A 15,216-nucleotide genomic window follows, 5' to 3' on the forward strand; every position below is an offset into this window, starting at 1 on the left:
CGTCGGCCGTGAAACGTCTATTCTTTGCCAAGTGCTGCGATTTTCAGGAAATTGCTCCTCCCAATGCCTTGAACGGCGGTGGCAGTACCGAAGTACAAAAAGCAAGCCCTTCTCGGCCTGGCTGAATCACCGCCCGATCGCCGGAATCGACTTCCGCCCGGAATGTAATTCCAGTCTCACATCGCTCGCTATTGACTGACGGGGAGCATGCAATTCGGTGTACGTGGAAGGAAAATAATTCTGTCTCTGCTTTCGATTCAGTTTTGTGTGTTTTCAAGACAGGATTTTGAGATGACTGCACTTCCTTCAATCCTACTATCCTACCTGCCCCTGGTGCCTGGCTACTTTTGCTAAGCATCGTCAGCACTAGGTAGCATCCTAAGGATGTTTCTGATGCTCATGAGAGTCGGGTGGATTACAGAAGGATGGTGTGAAATGCAGGAACATGGAGACGTCGCTTTGCCCTTGCCGGCTGTGGGATGACGGCCATCTTGTACGTATCCGCCTCATTGGTGAGTGGAGAACCGAGTAGATATGGGTGTACAAACTTGGAAAATATGCACAAAGCTCTATCATGGTTCACCGTGCGATGGAGATGAATACGAGGAGAGGCTCCAGGGGACTGTATGATGTATCACGGTCACTGCGCCGTGGCGCGGCACCTTGACGTTGCATATAGTGTAGATTTTACTCATGCAATGCTTTGTAATATCAGGGTCCATCGACAAGAGACTGATCTCGGCCCTTTTAATCTACCCCTATTGGTCCCATACTCCCTTCCTCCAGGAATATTTCATAGCTCATCCCATCATCAGTCAAATCCCCAGCTCTGCTTCTTAATCCACCCCTCAATGCCTGGAAGTTGAGCCTTGATCTCCAGCTGTACACAAATCAGTGCCATAAACTTCACCAAAAGCGCTTAGAACAACTCACATCATCCGGCCTCACAATCCTAGGCGACTCCTGAGCCTCAAACACAAACTCCTCCCAATACTCAAAGAACTCCGTAAACTCTTGGACCAACCCCGGCGAAAGAATTTCTGCCCAGAACGCCTCAGGGTCTGCTTTGACGACTTTGGTCGGGACGTTGAAGAGGGTGGATAGTTTTGCGGCGATCTCGTGCGTGGAGGCCCATTCCCTGTAACCGAGGAGGCTTTGTTCGGGTGAGGACTGAATTAGGGCGTGCACGAGGGGCCCGGTGTCTTCGCTGGGCACGAGCCAGGGGAGTTGGAGGGTGGGAGGCCAGGGGATTGTGAAGGTTAGGGTTCCGTTGGGGGACTGATTTCACAGATTAGCGGCTCCAACATGGGAGCCAAGGGAGGAACGTACCTTCTGTGGCCTCCCCGCCGGACTAGTAAAGAAATTCAAAAAAATCCCCCCTTGGAAGACGCTCGTCTTCGCCCAAAGGCTTGGGTGTTCCCTCCTTCCATACTCCTCCGCAGAAGCCTTGCTGTCGAAGTGGTAGATATGTGTATACTTCCCCTTGGACCACTTGCTCGCATTCGAAAGACTCGAGAACACAAACCTCTCCAGACCCTCCACCTCCGCCGCCGCATCAATGACATTCCTGAGCTGCCTTGCCTCCTCTTCGGCAACCCATGCATTGAGAGCCTGACCTGGTTTCGGGCGGTCCGCGTTCTTGGGATCGAAGTAGATGCCGAGGAAGTCGCTGACGGCGAAGATGGCGTGGGCGTTACGGAAGGCTGCAGTGAGGGTTGAGGGCGTCGACATGTCCGCTTCTACGACTTCCACGCCTCGTGAGGCGAGGGTTTGTGCTTTGGCGCTGGTTTTATTGCGGGTAATGCCTCGGACTCGCCAATGAGTAGGTTGGGCGAGGAAGGTGTTGACGACGGAGCCGCCTTGCTGGCCGGTGGCTCCTAGGACTACGATTAGGTTCGGCGTTGCCATTGCACGGTTTGTGGGCCTCAAAGGGACACAGCAGGAGAAACAATAACGCCTGTGCTTTCAACGGTGGAAGCAGTCCGTATTTGGACTTTAAGGTCAGCACCGCTGGAGTGGTGATGGCAGCCATCCGAACATATCTTGTCCTTTTTGCGCCTCCTCTTGACCACCAACATCCTGCCCTTCTTAGCTTCCCCCACGATGAAAGTATTAGCAATCACGAACGGGGCAGGAACTCCCGATTTCCCGCAGGAACACATTCGCCCGCATACTCTTCAGCGCTATGCCGTCTCGGCGATCACGGCCTCGAATTGGCGGATCGATCTTCCGGGCGTTGACTTCGACGCTACAGATCGATTAGATTTGCCATGAAGTACCTCACATCTTTCTCCCTGCCATACCATCTTCGACGAGATCGAGACTGATCCTCAAGCGCAGAGCCAAAGATAGAGCCAGCACAAGAAGAAGAAAGTAGTCCCGAGAGAAACATGACCGCAGATCCCACCCCAAGCACGGCGAAAGGCCCACCGACGCCCCAAGGCTGGCTCGACATCCACGTCCACTACACCCTCCCTCCCTCCACACTCCCCCCAAGAAGCCCGCTCCGCCATCGCCCACATGCGCGAGAACAAGTTCCTCATCGACCCGAACTTCTCCTGGTCGATCGACAAAACCCTCGCAACAATGGACGCCCACGAAATCCAAATGGGCATGCTCGGCTGCCCCGTCGTGCCCTCGTCCCAGATCCGCGAAGCGAATATCTACGGCGCGGAACTGGTGAGGCAACACCCGACGAGGTTGGGGTTGTTATGTGGTCTGCCGACCGACGACGCTGAGGCGTGTTTGCGGGAGATCGAGTTCGGTCGGGACGAGCTGCATTGTGATGGCTTCTGGGTCAACCCGATCCGCAACGGCGTGAAGTTGTCAGATCCCTCTCTGGACGCAGTCTGGGCGCGGCTGGACGAGCTGAAAGCCGTGGTATGGGCGCATCCCGACCCCAACGATCCCAGCGTGGATGGAAGGCCTGGGGCATTGATGGAGGTGACGTACGAGATGCAGCGGGTGATTATCGACCAGGTCTATCGCAAACACTTCCTGCGGTTTCCGAGGGTTCGGCATGTGTACGCCAACTGCGCGGGCGGGTTTCTGGCGAATGTGGGTAGGCTGAAGATGGTGGGGACGGAGGCGTAGGTTCCGAATCCTACTCACGTTACGAAGGAAGAGATTGAGGAGCAGGTCCAGAAGCTCTGGGTTGATATCGCCGCGGCGGCGGAGGATGGGATTGGCGTTTCTGTTAGGCATCTTGGGGCAGAGAGGGTGGTGTTTGGGTCGGATACGGGTGCACCCTGTATGTGTATGAATGTGGAGACTATGGAGGTCAATCGACAGGCTATGCTGAAGTGGGAGAGGGAGTTGGGAATGGAGAAGGGTACGATTGGGATGAATGGGTGGCAGTTGTTTCCTGAGGCGGCGGCAAGGGCGGTGAGAGGCTCGTACAGTGAATTGGAGTGAGTGTAGGCTTTGAAGAGACTGGTCTTCCGGGATCCAGAAGTCTTGGAGTGGAGGCTCGTGGCCATGGTGGGATTCAATGATTGAATGCCGGCTTCAGTAAGACCGCCTTGTCGCACGATTCTCGCTGTCGCACTGTGGTTTGGAAATATCCAGTCCATTGGGTTACTGACATTTGCAGGCAGACTGAAATGCACCGGTACGCATGGTCTTCTCAGAATTCCCAATAATTTTCCCATCGGCCGTCCGGGAGCAAAGCATGCGGCTTTCGTAGCATAGTGTTCCTCGCAAAACCATGGAAATTTAGGGGATACCAAAGGAAAAAAACACCCCTTTCACCAGCACATTAAGCTAGCAGACCGCAGAGAAGGCCGCTAACTTACAAGACCAGACCACGTTCCGATAACGGTTGGGCCTTCGGGAGGTCGGAAGTCTGGAAAGCAGAAACAGAAGCGTTGATAAATGCCCTTCCGTCCTCAAAGTCCTGGTTAGACTGAATCGATCAGTCCAACATCGTCAAGCAGCCTGCGACCATACCCTAAATTGTGAGGCGAGAGCAAGTATCATCTTTCACATCAAATCTGCGACAGTTCGAGCCGCCAGGCGATGGATCCCAGTGAGCGTAACCCCCTGTACCGCTTACCCCCTCCTCACTCCCAGGAGACGTCGCTGCCGAGCCCAGGCAAGAAGGACAAGCCGAGACAATTCGAAGTCGTCGAAGCGCCACCAACCCCAAGGAGTCGAGACGAAGTTCGTTCCAGGACCCTGCACTTCCTCCGCCGGTTGATGGGCGTCGTTCCATCCTGCCAACGATTTCAGCCAACGCCATTCGATGGCTTTAGGAAGGGAAGCCATTGGATGGTGGAGTGTCGAATCATGAGGATCTGCTCTCCTGGACTAGAAGTTGGGATTTAGCAGTACTCTGCGTTGATAGGGCTGGTATGGAATGTGCTGATGTATCTTGTCTTGGTTGAGATATGTATTCGTTCAGGTCCTGGCTTTAACGAGGTCTAAGGGAATTGAAGGTGGATGGATTTTTTGTAAAGGTCGTTGCCTGAGTGTGATGAATTGACCCAAGATTCCTTTCCTCGTGACTGGTAAGACGAACGTCCGAAGAGAGTAGTAGGTAAATACCACAGGATCCCACGAAGCGTTGGCAGGAGCGAACGATCGACAAGTACATGTCTATGCATTCCTAGGGTTCTCAAATCTCACCTGCACATCTCATGTAAGCATTGGCTGTGGATACTCTCGATCTGCTTGCCTGGAACTTGTGGCACTTACCGTCGTGCTGGATCTCTTCACCGTTCCATATTGACGGTAAGATCCACGAGGGAAAATGTCCAGTCTCGTGGCGAAGGACGTGACTTTTAGTCGACCTTGTCGGCCTTCACACGTGGTCGCTGATAGCAGCATCGTCGAACCGAAACCCGCAGCCCTATCCATACATCACTCAAAGCGCAATCCTTGGTAGTAGCCCAGGACAGCCTCAGGTTTCAGGCACCCATTCAGGCCTCAGCGCAACCGCTACAGGATGTCCAGCTTACTGATTCATCACTGCTTGGACCAACCCTCCAGTAGTCAACAACACCAAGTTGTAAGCCTCAGCAGCGGCAACGTCCTCGATCCGCATGAACGTGGCACTGGCGTCCCGAAGCCCTGAATGCTCAACCCTGAACGCCACTTTTCGCGATGAAGGCTGTTCGTTCCATCCTGCCGACGTTTCCAGCCAACGCACCTGGCCGGCTGACAGAAAGGAAGCCATTGGGCGTTGTAATGTCATGTCAAAGTGATGTACGCTTGACGATCAAGGGCTTGCCGATGATGGGTTTTCGCTACGTTTACAGTCCATGCTTTCGAAGTCCAGGTGTTGGTGTTTCTTGAATTGGGGAAGTCTGTTGGGTGCATGGCTTGTGGGAGGGCATGAATGACTCGAAGGCGAAGACCAGCTCGTTCGAGAGATTGACGGTGACAGATTGACCCGGACAGAACAATACACATGGCAGGTGTATTGATCGGAAGGGGTAATAGGTTCTGTCTCACTCAATAATCAGTATAGGATCCCACGAGTGCTTGCCAGGATTTATAAGGGTTTCTCAAAGTCCCTCTGCAGGGCTGATGATGTGAGCTGTTCTCCTCGTCCTGGGTGTGCTTGACCAGAGCTTGTCGTACTTCTGATTCGGTGTCGTACTGCAGCTTGGGAGCAATTCCACATCAACGGCCAAATCCTTAGGGAACAGGAATGCGGATCCTGGCTCGTGGCGAAGGATTGATTTGCGTTCACACTCGAACCAGGATTGTTGCTGGCGCTGTACGCACCACTGATAGCGGCACCGTTGACCCGGAGCCTCAGTCAGTTTGATATACCAAAAGAGCAACCTTTCGCAGTAACATCCTCAGATGTCAGGCACCAACTTAGGCACCAATTCAGGCATCCTTACAAACTCGCTTGTGCGGCTGAAAGTACACTTTCACAAAAGCGGGACCGATCGTCGCGACCCGCGGAGCACGGCGAGATCACATGGGCGTTCGCAGACTTGGCATTCCTGGAAAACCGGAGGCGACGCAGGGCAGAGGAAAGCTCATTTTTCGTATTTGGTTGGAGTGGAAGAGTTGCTTTATTGGGGTGTTGGATGCGAGCGGAATTCGTCTTGCGTAAGGTTAGCGTTGTGGTGGATGCTGACAGTCTTATCTCTTGGAATTGATTGAAAGAGGGAGGTATAAGAGATGACTGCATGTATCGAGTACGACATGAGATTGTTGTGAATGTGGTAGTAATGGTGGATGCGGCGCAGACGGTTACAGGCGGCGTATCACTGGGCAGACGTCAACGCCGCCGCAGGGATCGGCCAAAACATGCGGCCTGCACGTGGGCTACTGCCCTGATTGGACGCAGATTGCGAGCGGCGGGGAGGCATTTGATGGGAAGATAGTGGGATGGTGGTACTCATTTGATGGCTATTTGATGGACGGGGAGGCGGCGATCATTGCTTTCGTTCCTTTGCCTCTGCGCAGGTGGGGTCGCACAATCCTTCACGGCGGCGAGGCGAAGCACAGCAGCTGGAGGACGAAAGAGAGACGAACGACGGGACGGGCCAGTCTCAGTTTTCGACTTTCTCGTTTCTCAACTGTCGCAATTTGACTTTGACCCTCAGCTGAAACCACAACTTCACTCTCTCTCTCTTCCACCTTTTCTTCCCCTCCACCGACCTCCGCACTCCACGCACCACCCCCGGATTACCACCGTTCTGATTGAGTAATACTGCACCATGGGCTGGTTCAGCTCCGAAAAGGACGCCGGCGGCCCGGAAGCCAACAGCGAGCCCCTCCCCGACTTCAACCACGCCGCCACCACCGCCGACATCCAGGACGGCTACGTCGTCTCCAACGCGGACCAGCTGCAGCGCCACCTCGCCAACCGCCAGATCCAGCTCATCGCCATCGGCGGCAGCATCGGCACCGCGCTGTTCGTCTCCATCGGCACGGGTCTGTTCAATGGCGGCGCCGGCAACCTGCTCATCGCCTACACCATCCAGAGCCTCATGCTCGCCCTCGTCAACAACTCCATCGCCGAGATGAGCACCGCATATCCCGTTTCTGGAGGTTTCATCCGTCTGGCCGGGAAATGGGTGGACGAGGCGTTGGGGTTTATGGTTGGGTGGAATTTTTTGTATCTTCACCACCACCCTTGTTCAACGAGAGAGGATATGCTTTACTTACTGATTTCTGTAGTTTCTACGAAGCCCTCCTCATCCCCTTTGAGATTGCGGCGTTTGGTCTTGTAGCCTCGTACTGGAGTCCCACCGTCGCCGAGCCCGGTCCGCTCGCGGGCATCATCATCGGGGTGATTATTTGTTATGCGTAAGAATTGCCCCTGTTTCCTTTTCCCAGAGCGACATTATATACGCGAGTGACCCAACGGCGATACTGGAAATGAAGAGCGGCTTGGATCTGGCGAGACTGCTCATGCGACTTGGCTGGATTGCTGGCCTACTGGATTGAATTTGCGAGAGCGACTCCCAGCCCATGCGACTTCTGGAATTATGCATTCTGTGGTAGCATCTCGCAAGGGTGCTAGAATGCGATGAACAACAGTAGTGGAAAACGATCATCCAATGCGACTGTCGATAGTGCCCAGGGTTGCCGAGCATCCTCGAAAGTGGCGAAACGGGACCATTCGGGGCCGTGAAAGCCGACATTCAATGCGACATACGAGAGCGCTCAAGCGTACGACAATGCCTCTGAATTCAAACCAAACGCGACAATCCGAACTGGCAGAATGTGACCATCCAGAGCGACTACTTTTCATGTCTTGGCATATCGCAGCACAAGTCTTTTCATCTGGATTCCCCCGTCCACGTCCACACACCCCAATCTGTCACCACATCTTCACACCACAGAACTAACATGTCATCTCTAGGATCATCAACATCCTCGCCGTTGGCGCGTAAGTCGTTATCTCCCACCTTCACCATCGATGTACCCCTCTAACACCTCGCAGCTACGGAGAAGCCGAATTCTGGCTGTCAGGCGGAAAAGTCATCCTGATCTTCTCCCTCTTCTTCTTCACCTTCATCACCATGGTGGGAGGTAACCCCCAGAATGATGCGTACGGCTTCCGCAACTTCGACCACGGCCAGGCCTTTCAGGAATACCTCTCCACCGGCGCACTGGGACGGTTCGAAGGTTTCCTCGCAGCACTGCATTCGGCTCTCTTTACGGTTGTCGGACCGGAGTATATCTCCATCGTTGCAGCTGAGGCGGTCCGACCACGCACGTACATTAAGGGTGCTTTCAAGATGGTCTATGCCAGATTCATGATCTTCTTCATCGTCGGGGCTTTGGCCGTGGGAATCGTCTGCCCTTCGAAAGACCCGTTGCTCGAGGACGTCGTCGTTGGAGGTGAGGGCAACGGCTCTGCTGCCGCCTCGCCATATGTCATTGCCATGTCGAATCTAGGAATCAGCGTCTTCCCGGACATTGTCAATGCGTGAGTCCCGAACGTCCTCTTGACATGTTCTAGCAGCTAACGTCATGGTAGCCTGATGTTGACGTCTATCTTCTCCGCGGGCAACACCTACACCTACTGCGCTATCCGAAACTTGTACTCCCTCGCCCTCGAAGGCCGTGCTCCACGTATCTTCACCAAGTGCACCCGCAACGGTATTCCCATCTACTGCTTCTTGGTCGTTATGATCTTCCCATGCTTGGCCTTCCTGCAGTGCGGCAGCGGATCGCAGGTCGTCATCAATTGGTTCTCCAGCTTGGTTACTGGAGGCGGTACGTCAAACCTCCCTTCCCCTACCATGCCCTCCCTGCTGACTCGTCTCATGTCAGGTCTGATCAACTACGTCACCATGTGCATCACCTACATCTTCTTCTACCGCGCCTGCAAAGCCCAAGGTCTCGACCGCAACACTCTGCCCTACACCGGCTGGTTCCAGCCCTACGGCGCCTGGATCGCTGGTATCTGGATGTTCGTCGTCTGCTGCATGTACGGCTATACATGCTATACCCCCTGGGACGTCTCCAACTTCTTCTCCCAATACACGATGCAGCTATTCATCCCACCGCTGTACTTCATCTGGAAGATTGTCAAGAAGACGAGGATTGTGCGGCCGCATGAAGTATGTATCCCCAAACTCCCAACCCAATACCAAACGCCCCCGATACTAATATGGTATTTGCAGGCCGACCTCGTCTGGGAACGCCCCATCATCGACGCCTACGAGGCGACCTTCCTGGGCCCTCCTGTCGGTTTCTGGACGGAAATGGCGCAGCTGGTGGGCTGGAAGAGGCGCAAGGGCGGGAACGAGCAGCGCAGGCAGAGTGTTGCGATGAATGGCACGGGGGGCAACGAGAGTCCTAACTATTTCGATGAGGAGAAATAGGTGAGGCATGAGACAAGATCGAGCGGATTCTTTTCTTCTCGTGGGAGAGGGTCTGTGAGACTTTGGGATGTGTGGTTGTGATTGCTTTGCTTGTGCGCGCTGCATGAGAACGAGAACGTGGATGCATGGGGAGGGAGATGATGAGAAGCGGAAACGGAAGCAGAACATGAACAGAACATGAAAAATGGCACACATGAAAGTTTTCAACTACAGGCCCCTCCCTACACCGTTCTTCCGATTCGAAACGGCTGCACCGCTCGGTCGAGCCCTCAATCGAGCGAGACCTAATCCACGCTCAAGGGCTTCCAAGTGAAAGTCAACCTACACAGTTAACGAATCTCGCAGACGTAAGTACATACTCTTCTAAGGATGCGAAGAGCAGAAGGAGACTGGAATCATGAGGAAGAGAATTTGGGAAGACGTCGAGTCGAACATCGATCAATTTAGCCGGTCTGCGAATGGCGTTGGGGAACGATCGTATGTGAGTGAAAGATCGAGCCGGGTATGAACGCACCATCAGGTACTCATCGAAGATCTGTCGAGATATGATTTCTTCTGTAGGTTGCGAGATACTACTTTGTAGCTTTGGGGAGTCCAAACTCGCTGACGATACTATCGACCCTGATGCAAGGCTTTGTCAACGCCGACAACCCATCGTCGAATGACTGTGGGCAACTACGTCTCGGCTTCGACCGAGTACCTCGTCTCCTCGTCGAGGGCAGACGTCTCGAAAGGAAAGTCCTGATTGAGAGAAGGGCAGCGAAGACGATGGCTCCCTCGGGTTGTGGTGCTTGTTGGCCGACGGCTGGCTGCTTTGCCCGAGGGTCGTTTATGCAGCTGGTTTGTGCCACCATATGGGGAAATGGCTTCCCTGGCTTCACTTCAGCATCTAGCAGCTGTTGGAGTGTGCGATAGTGCTGCGTTGAACGATGGAATGCTTGGATAGGACTTGGTGTGCGTGAGAGGTTGGCAAGATGTTTACCTTGTTTGGTTCGGTCGCAGCGAGTGTGCGATTTTGGGTCCTCTGTGGCGTCGAAGGGTTCGAATGTGACTTGGGCATGCATTGACCGGTTCTTTCGGCATCGTTATTGCTGTTGTTGGTGCATTCGCCACGAGCGTTCCATACATGCATTCATGTCGCTGCTGAACTCAGCTCTGAGAAGACGATTTGTCTCGACCCCGGACGAGAGGGCTTCAGATCCGACTTCTGCGACGAGTCTTGCGAATCGTTTTCGCGGAAGAGGTGGGAATGAGCTAGGTTTCATGGCCTGTCGTCGTTGCGCGGTTGTATGGGGGAGGTCTTCCATCCGTCGACTGCAAACATACACTCTAGAATCCTGCTGTCGTGCTGTTCGTGCGAGTCGACAGTGGGGTGTAGACATGCCCATGACCAGCGAGACCATCACCAATCCGGGACCAGCGGGTTCGACGTAGCGGCGTGTTGTCCCTTCTGGGAAAGAAATAGGAAGCCCTCTGATCCAATTGTGCGACTCAGGTTCTGTTCATCCTTGAGGGGTCGACGCACCCTTCGCAACCGGACTCGGCACCTTCACCGTCCCCATGCCCCTCTCCTCATCCAACGCACTCCAATGCCAGTGATCCCCAGCCTTCCTCAACTCCAGCTTCGGCTTGCCGACATGATCCACCGTCCCCTTCCGTACCTTGGACGAACCGCCCTTCCCATCGATCTTAAACGCCCGCTTCACCTTGGCGACCGCATCCTCGCCCCGAACGATGTTGTCGCGGTCGCGTTTGCTCCACCGGAAAATCCACATACAAAAGACGAAAATGCAACCCGCGGCGCCGATGCCGACGCCGGCCCAGGCGCCTGGGTTGAGGCCGTTGCCGGTGGGGGAGGAGTTTTGGACCATGGAGGTCTTGTTTGGAGAGGATAAGGGTGTTTGGAGGGGATACTTTGTAGGAGATATGGGAAGGGAAGAGAAGGGTCATTGCGAGTAAGCCTCTCACGTTGTGTGATGTGTCGCTGTTGCTGTGCTGTGTGCTGAGAATAGAGCGTTGTGCAGACGCTATACCTCGCAGTTTGGGCGTTTACGAATACGAAAGTTCGTCCGTCCGTTACAGGGTCCATCGAGTGAGGGAGCGAGTGAGGGATCGAGTGAAGGATCGAGTGAAGGAGCGAGTGAGGCCACACGTGACTGGCTCGGCCAACACTTCTGTCACTCTACACCTCCTCGCTGCGCCCCGAGCTACACGACTTCTGTCCATATCGTCGGCGGACCGACCTCAAAACATCCCATGGCTCTTTCTCTCTCTCAATACAAACACACCACCACCACCACCACCACCACCATCACCACCACCATATGTCGCCCAAAGATTCCCCCGTCTCCTCCGCCACCGTGCCCCCGTCGCCGCCGTCCTCGCCGAAACAACATTGTCCCACCGTCGACCGCCTGCTCCGGATTATCCGCCTCCACAAAGCCGGATCCCGCCCAAACCACCCCGAGGAATACCGACCATTCTCTCTCCCAGCGGCCCAGTTAGAAGAGTTCCAACAACGCCTCGGACAGCAGGGACTAGACGGTTATTTTGGGGACAAGCTCCGTTGGGACTACGACCCGCGCGAGAGAGGAGGGTCGTTCAAGCTCCGCATGCCCAGTCAGGTGCATGAGAGGTTCACGGCGTTGGTCGATGATGCCATCTACGAGTCCCTCAAAGGCTTGTCGGTTGAGGTGAAGGCTTTGGAAGACGTATACAAAGGACGGAGTACCACCATCGCCTTACACGCCCCTCAACTCGAGAATTCCAGCCAAGAAAGCGAGCAGGAGGATGTCGTGGCGCACCGCAGCCCCGATGCCACATTCTACCACTGTTCCCGGGACGCTTTGCCCATGTGCGTGGTCGAGGTCAGTTACTCCCAGCAGAGGAAGAGCCTGCCTCGGCTGGCGGAGACTTACATTGTGGATTCGAGACACAAGATCAGATGTGTGGTGGGACTGGATATTGCGTATGGGACCGGAAGCAAGGAGGCGAGAGTGAGTGTTTGGAGGCCCGGGACGGAAGTCGATGAGGATGGAAAGAGGGTGGGGGTTTGTCGGTGTGATGTTGATGCGGTCGTTGTGAGGGGGAGTGACGGGAGCGTGGGGGAGGGGGAGTTGGTTTTGAATATGCGGGACTTCGTTCCGAAGAGGTTGCTTGAAGAAGCCGATGCCGACAAGACAATCGCAATACCCTTCGCCCGCCTCGCATCCTTGCTCGCCGCCGCCGAAGCCCGCTCCTCCACCACGAGCCCGCCTCGAAGCCGCTCCTCCACACCTGAGACGTTCCGCAAGAGAAAGCGATCCCCATCAGAAGAGTTGTCAGATGGTCGTGAGGCGGCATACTTGAGGCTGGAAGAGGCCGAGCTGGAGAAAGAGACGACGTTGGATGGGGAGTGGACGGGTCCTGGGTGGACGCAGGAGGAGGGCGGGGTGGAGGTTGTGGAGAGGAGAAGGAGTAGTAGGAGTAAGAGTGCGAGGGTGGTTGGGGAGGCCAGTTGATGCTGCTGGTGGGTTGGGCTTGAGTAGCTCTTAAGAGACACAATACAATCGACGCCGGGAAATTCGTGCCAGTGTACCCTACTTGGTCTGGTTAAAGTGGAGCGTATCGAGCTGCCGTCTCTCTACCTCTTCGTAAGCGACCGCGCTGCTGACTGTACTCCAAGCTGCTTAGACGGCGTAGGGTCGACGGGGATGAGTGTTCCGCTTTGAGCGGAATGCCGAGGGAGGGTGCGTCGAGCGAAAGCAAATGGCAGAAACAGAGGCACAGAGATATATGGGACCGATGCTTCGCCGGAGATGTGCAAGCACCACTGTCTTCAACTCTGTAACGCTGGAACGCTGGACGGTTAACCACAAGACTGAGCAACCTGTGGAGACTTGAATCTACGACAAGACAGCAGGCCATGTTCTGTGACGGCCGACCGATCAATTCAGGCATGACGGAGTAGTCCCGGGCTCGCCAGCCTTTGCAGCAAGGTCGCTGCGTACAAAGAGAGGTCGGGAAGGGACCACTTGGCATCGGATGTTGTCTGCACGAGATCCGAAAGCACTCAAACTCGCAATGTGTTTTCGGCATACGTCGATGGCACGGAGCATACACATATTCTCCGGGATCCCTGCCATCTCACGGGAGGCCTGAACGCCTGAAAACAGTACGCCTTCTCTTCACTCGCTGCATTCCCTGCAAGAGCCGGTACTTTTAATATCGCCCTACCCATACTGGGCCATGACGAGCTTCGACACAGGCAGTACTGGCGGATTTTGAAGAACATAGTCACAGCAACATATAGAGCTCGGATCCATCTCGGAAAATCCGATTTGATGGATTTTGGACAAGGGCGATCTCGGCACAGATAAGCCATCGATACCCGCGACCGCTTGGCCTCCGGCGCCCTACAATCAACAGCTGGCTTCCCAATGCTTCTCCAACCTTCGCTAAATCTGCAGTCATCACAATATCAATGCCCGGCCGACAGATCGTTGCCCCATCTGCTGTACGATATATCAAAACGTCACCACTGAGCTCGAGTCTTCCGCTGCGTTGCGGACAATCGCCACTGCTTCAGATTCACTCGCGGGAAGCATTGGCCAAAAGCCGCGCCAGGATTTATACTTCGACTCGCAGCATCATACAACCACCTGGGAAGACTTCATCCTCCAGATCGATATCAACCTCATCACTGTCGAAGATGAACTTCGGATCGGACAACTGGGCAGGTGCCCATCCTGAGATCGCAGCCGGTCTGACCCAGCACGCCGCTGGTTTCGCAAAGCCGTATGGAGAATCAGATATCGATGCTACCATCGAAGAATCACTCAAAACCGCTTTCGAGCATGATCTATCCGCCTTCTTCGTCGCAACCGGCACCGCCGCCAACTCCCTCGCGCTCACCGCTGTTTCGAAACCAGGCGGAATCGTCTTCGCCCATCGCGAGGCTCACATCGTCGTTGATGAATGCGGCGCTCCAGAATATCTCTCTGGCCAGCTACGGATATGCCAGATCGATGGAGAGCAAGGAAAGATGAACCCAAAGGCACTTCGAAAGGAAGTGGAGCGGATTGCCTCTTACGACGTCCATGGCGGCCGTCCCGTCGCCATCAGCATCACGAATCCAACAGAAAGCGGCACAGTGTATACGTTGGCCGAAATCGACCAAATATCCGTCATCGCCAAGGAGTTCCATCTCCCCCTCCACATGGATGGCGCACGCTTTGCCAACGGCCTCGTCTCACAAGACTGTACCCCAGCGGAGATGACCTGGAAACGCGGCGTCGACATCCTCTCCTTCGGCGCCACCAAAAACGGCTGCTGGTGCGCCGAAGCCGTCCTTTTCTTCAACAAACCCCTCGCACAAGACTTCCGCTTCCTCCGCAAACGAGCCGCACAACTCTTCTCCAAATCCCGTTTCGTCTCGGCACAATTGGAAGCCTACCTCAAAGACGACCTCTGGCTGCAAATCGCCCGCCACTCCAACTCCATGTGTCGCGAAGTCGCCGCTCTGTTCGAGAAGCGAGAGGGTATGCGAGTCGTGCGGACCCCGCAGGCGAATGAGCTTTTCGTCGTCATGAAGGCTGAGGATGCGGAGAGGTTGGAGAAGGACGGTGTTGTGTTCTTGCAGTGGCCGGAGGCGGGGATGGGAGAGGTTAAGAAAGGCGAGGTTGTGGGGAGGTTCGTGACGAGTTTCGCCACGACGGGGGAGAGTGTGAGGGCGCTGGGGAAGTGTCTTGGAGTCGAGGCTGGTAAAGGGACGGTCACCAATGGTGTTAACGGACACTAACGGCAGCGCATCGGTCGGAGTGGTGATAAGAAAAAGCTGCGAGGCAATCGCCAAACCTGCTCATTCGAGGCGGTATAGACCAAAAGCATTCGGTAGACGCTTGGTTGTCGTATGGGATAGATGATCGCTTAGATG

At 54.9% G+C, this 15,216-nt stretch overlaps 7 protein-coding genes across 7 annotated transcripts; 4 read left to right on the forward strand and 3 right to left on the reverse strand.

Moving 5' to 3' along the window:
- Window positions 1–811: 811 nt before the first annotated feature.
- M409DRAFT_54016 (uncharacterized protein) lies at window positions 812–1,908 on the reverse strand (the record flags this gene model as incomplete). The annotated part of the gene is made up of 3 exons (XM_033812558.1): window positions 812–880; window positions 934–1,278; window positions 1,330–1,908. The coding sequence occupies 3 exons, from the start codon at window positions 1,906–1,908 to the stop codon at window positions 812–814; spliced, it is 993 nt and encodes a 330-aa protein (XP_033668304.1).
- Window positions 1,909–2,520: 612 nt separating this feature from the next.
- On the forward strand, window positions 2,521–3,414 carry M409DRAFT_54017 (uncharacterized protein; the record flags this gene model as incomplete). Its single annotated transcript, XM_033812559.1, has 2 exons — window positions 2,521–3,057; window positions 3,121–3,414. 2 exons carry the CDS (start codon window positions 2,521–2,523, stop codon window positions 3,412–3,414), a joined length of 831 nt encoding a protein of 276 aa, XP_033668305.1.
- Window positions 3,415–4,596: 1,182 nt separating this feature from the next.
- On the reverse strand, window positions 4,597–5,194 carry M409DRAFT_54018 (uncharacterized protein; the record flags this gene model as incomplete). Its single annotated transcript, XM_033812560.1, has 3 exons — window positions 4,597–4,626; window positions 4,696–4,849; window positions 4,959–5,194. The coding sequence occupies 3 exons, from the start codon at window positions 5,192–5,194 to the stop codon at window positions 4,597–4,599; spliced, it is 420 nt and encodes a 139-aa protein (XP_033668306.1).
- A 1,486-nt stretch (window positions 5,195–6,680) lies between these two features.
- On the forward strand, window positions 6,681–9,302 carry M409DRAFT_66025 (uncharacterized protein; the record flags this gene model as incomplete). The annotated part of the gene is made up of 7 exons (XM_033816759.1): window positions 6,681–7,081; window positions 7,144–7,272; window positions 7,832–7,858; window positions 7,913–8,401; window positions 8,453–8,691; window positions 8,749–9,038; window positions 9,102–9,302. The coding sequence occupies 7 exons, from the start codon at window positions 6,681–6,683 to the stop codon at window positions 9,300–9,302; spliced, it is 1,776 nt and encodes a 591-aa protein (XP_033668307.1).
- A 572-nt stretch (window positions 9,303–9,874) lies between these two features.
- M409DRAFT_54020 (uncharacterized protein) lies at window positions 9,875–11,173 on the reverse strand (the record flags this gene model as incomplete). Its single annotated transcript, XM_033812561.1, has 3 exons — window positions 9,875–10,284; window positions 10,429–10,752; window positions 10,828–11,173. 3 exons carry the CDS (start codon window positions 11,171–11,173, stop codon window positions 9,875–9,877), a joined length of 1,080 nt encoding a protein of 359 aa, XP_033668308.1.
- A 453-nt stretch (window positions 11,174–11,626) lies between these two features.
- Window positions 11,627–12,802, forward strand: M409DRAFT_54021 (uncharacterized protein; the record flags this gene model as incomplete). The annotated part of the gene is made up of 1 exon (XM_033812562.1): window positions 11,627–12,802. One exon carries the CDS (start codon window positions 11,627–11,629, stop codon window positions 12,800–12,802), a length of 1,176 nt encoding a protein of 391 aa, XP_033668309.1.
- A 1,190-nt stretch (window positions 12,803–13,992) lies between these two features.
- M409DRAFT_22230 (uncharacterized protein) lies at window positions 13,993–15,081 on the forward strand (the record flags this gene model as incomplete). Its single annotated transcript, XM_033806241.1, has 1 exon — window positions 13,993–15,081. One exon carries the CDS (start codon window positions 13,993–13,995, stop codon window positions 15,079–15,081), a length of 1,089 nt encoding a protein of 362 aa, XP_033668310.1.
- Window positions 15,082–15,216: the final 135 nt, after the last annotated feature.

This window comes from Zasmidium cellare (genome assembly GCF_010093935.1).
Source record: "Zasmidium cellare ATCC 36951 unplaced genomic scaffold M409scaffold_15, whole genome shotgun sequence".
NCBI classification, from domain to species: Eukaryota; Fungi; Ascomycota; class Dothideomycetes; order Mycosphaerellales; family Mycosphaerellaceae; genus Zasmidium; species Zasmidium cellare.